Here is a 2,366-nt window from a genome sequence, read left to right as displayed (position 1 = left end):
AAAAAAAAAAAAAACAAACCCAGGGGTACTGAGCTATACACTCCAAAATGGTGAAAGGGAGAACTTACGTTAAGAAACACTGAGGTGTCTCAAAGGGAAACGCCACCCGAGTGGAGGCCCCTTTAGCTTTGAAAACGAACAAGCCCTGTGCCTCTAACTTAGGCAGGCGAGCCGAGGCTCAGCTGGGCCCTGTGGGCCTCACTAACCACAGCCCACGCCCGCCAGTGCCCCAGCAAAGGCACCTGGGCAGGGGTGTGATCCTCCCGTTCCCACACCTACAAGAAGAGCTTGGCGAAGGCACAGCGGGGTGGCCAGGTTCCCCGCTTACCTGGTAGATGTGGCTGGTGACCGAGGAGATGAACTTGGCTTTGTAGAGGTTGCCGTCAGTCCACCGGAGCTCCACCAGCTCCCCCTCGGAAGGGGGTCCCAGCCGGACACAGTCCCTACTCTGCAGGGAGAACAGGCGGGAGGTGAGGTCCCGGCCACACTACGCCGGCGGCTGTCGCTGGGTTTTAGACCCTCTCCACGCTGGCAAGTAAGGTTCTCTGCCTGAAGCCCCGAAGCCGGCTGCGGGGACGGGGGTAGAGGGGCAGTGCAGAGCCCTGACTGCGGGTCGCTTTCTGCTTTGTTTCTGCACAACACAGTGAGCACTGCTTTTCCTGAAGGGGCCTGGGGCCTGAGGACAAGGGGACCCTATGGAGGGATCTGGAGTCAGGCTGCTCCCAGTTTTCCCCTGCCCCGCCCCACACTCACCGTGATGCTCTCGGGTTCAGGTTGTGGCTGTGCTCCCAGCCTCCCCCCCCCGCTGCCCCGCCCCCTGCCCCGCCCCACACTCACCGTGATGCTCTCGGGGTACAGGTTGTCGCTGTAGGAGCCGTCATCGAAGTTCACTTCGTAGCAGGTCTGCGTGGCAGCACCGATGACGCGGCAGCGGTAGTACAGCCCGTTGCGGTTCTTGGTGATGACCACCTGGCCTAGGGACACGGCCCTCAGGAGCTGGACCTGGGAGGGTGCGGAGGGTGCGGGGGACGGTCAGCGTGGGCGTCGGTGGGGCGGGAGCCGGGGATCAGGGGCAATGAGGCGGGCAGGCACTCACAGCGTGGCCCCCTGACTTGTGCTTGAGGCAGGTGATGGAGACCACGTAGGGCCAGTCGTCCGGCTCCATGAGCACACCGGCGGCGTGGGCGCAGGTCACGTGGAAGGACGTGGAGCAGTGCTCGTAGGAGCACTGGATGCAGGCACCCGACACCTTCTTCATCCGCTTCCGGCAGTACACGCATTTCTGGGGACGGGGACACAGGCAGGGGCATAGGGCTGGAGCTTCCCTAGGGACCCTGGGATGGAGGCCCCGGCCCCTCCCGGCATAGCCTTCAAGGGAGGCATGGTGGGAGTGGCCCTGTGTTCTGCCCGGCGAGGGGCCCCCTCCCCAGCCCAGAGCCCGCAGCCTCCCTGGCCAAGTCCTCCAGACCCACTGACCCAGCCTCCTGCTGCTCAGCCCCTGGGGAGTCTTCTCCCGTCCCCGCCGTGTGTCAGCGACTGCTGGGACAGACACCAAAGAGCCCCACGTGGTGTTGCTCAGTCAGAGAGGAACCACAGGGCGACAGAGATGTGCCCTGGGAACACGCAGGTGAGTGCAGACCGTGTGACCCTGTGATCTGCAACCCCCAGGGCTGGCAACCCACAGACACAGGAAGTGGGCTCGTGGGTACAGGGTGGGGGACGGCAGCGACTGGTCATGGGGCCGGTTCTTCATGGGGTGATTAAATGTTCTGGAATTAGACGGTGTGATAGTTGACACAACTCAGAATGTACTAAAAAACATGGAGTGGCACACTTTAGAATGGTTAGAGTAAAGGATTCTCTTTTTCTTTTTTTTTTTAAGACAGGGTCTTGCTCTGTCGCCCAGGCTGGAGCGCACGGCGCGATCATGGCTCACTGTAGCCTCCAACTCCTGGGCTCAAGCGATCCTCCCCCATCAGCCTCTTGAGTAGCTGGGACCACAGGCGCAATCACCATGCCCAGCTAATTTTTAATTTTGTGTAGAGGTGGAGTCTTGCTGTGTTGCCCAGGCTGGTCTCAAACTCCTGAGTTCAAGGGATCCTCCTGCCTCGACCTCCTAAACTGCTGGGATTACAGGTGTGAGCCACTGTGCGGGTCCTTTACGTCGGATTTTAACAAGAAGCCCTGAGAGAAGCCTCCTTGGTGAGGAGGGAGCACTGGAGAGCCACCTTTCATCCCGCGACGCTCCTGCTGCAAAGCCTGCCCCAGTCAGCAACACCCGCCCCAGTCGGCAACACCCTCCCGAGTCAGCAACACCCTCCCGAGTCGGCAACACCCGCCCCAGTCGGCAACACCCTCCCGAGTCA

The 2,366-nt window shown here is 61.4% G+C and overlaps 1 protein-coding gene across 1 annotated transcript in view; it reads right to left on the bottom strand.

Annotated features, from left to right (window-relative positions):
- The window catches only part of KDM4B (lysine (K)-specific demethylase 4B), a 166,578-nt gene that overhangs the window by 14,769 nt on the left and 149,443 nt on the right, over positions 1-2,366 (bottom strand). Inside the window, exons 19-21 of the mRNA XM_011967374.1 lie at positions 1,097-1,282; positions 838-1,002; positions 329-448 (exon numbers count right to left, since the gene is read on the bottom strand). Coding sequence (XP_011822764.1) covers positions 329-448; positions 838-1,002; positions 1,097-1,282 — 471 coding nt within the window. The remainder of the gene's footprint in view (positions 1-328; positions 449-837; positions 1,003-1,096; positions 1,283-2,366) is intronic.

This window comes from Mandrillus leucophaeus, unplaced genomic scaffold, assembly GCF_000951045.1.
Source record: "Mandrillus leucophaeus isolate KB7577 unplaced genomic scaffold, Mleu.le_1.0 Scaffold8, whole genome shotgun sequence".
Taxonomy (NCBI): domain Eukaryota; kingdom Metazoa; phylum Chordata; class Mammalia; order Primates; family Cercopithecidae; genus Mandrillus; species Mandrillus leucophaeus.
Note: the sequence above shows the minus strand (reverse complement) of the source record. Positions and strands in the feature narration are given on the sequence as shown.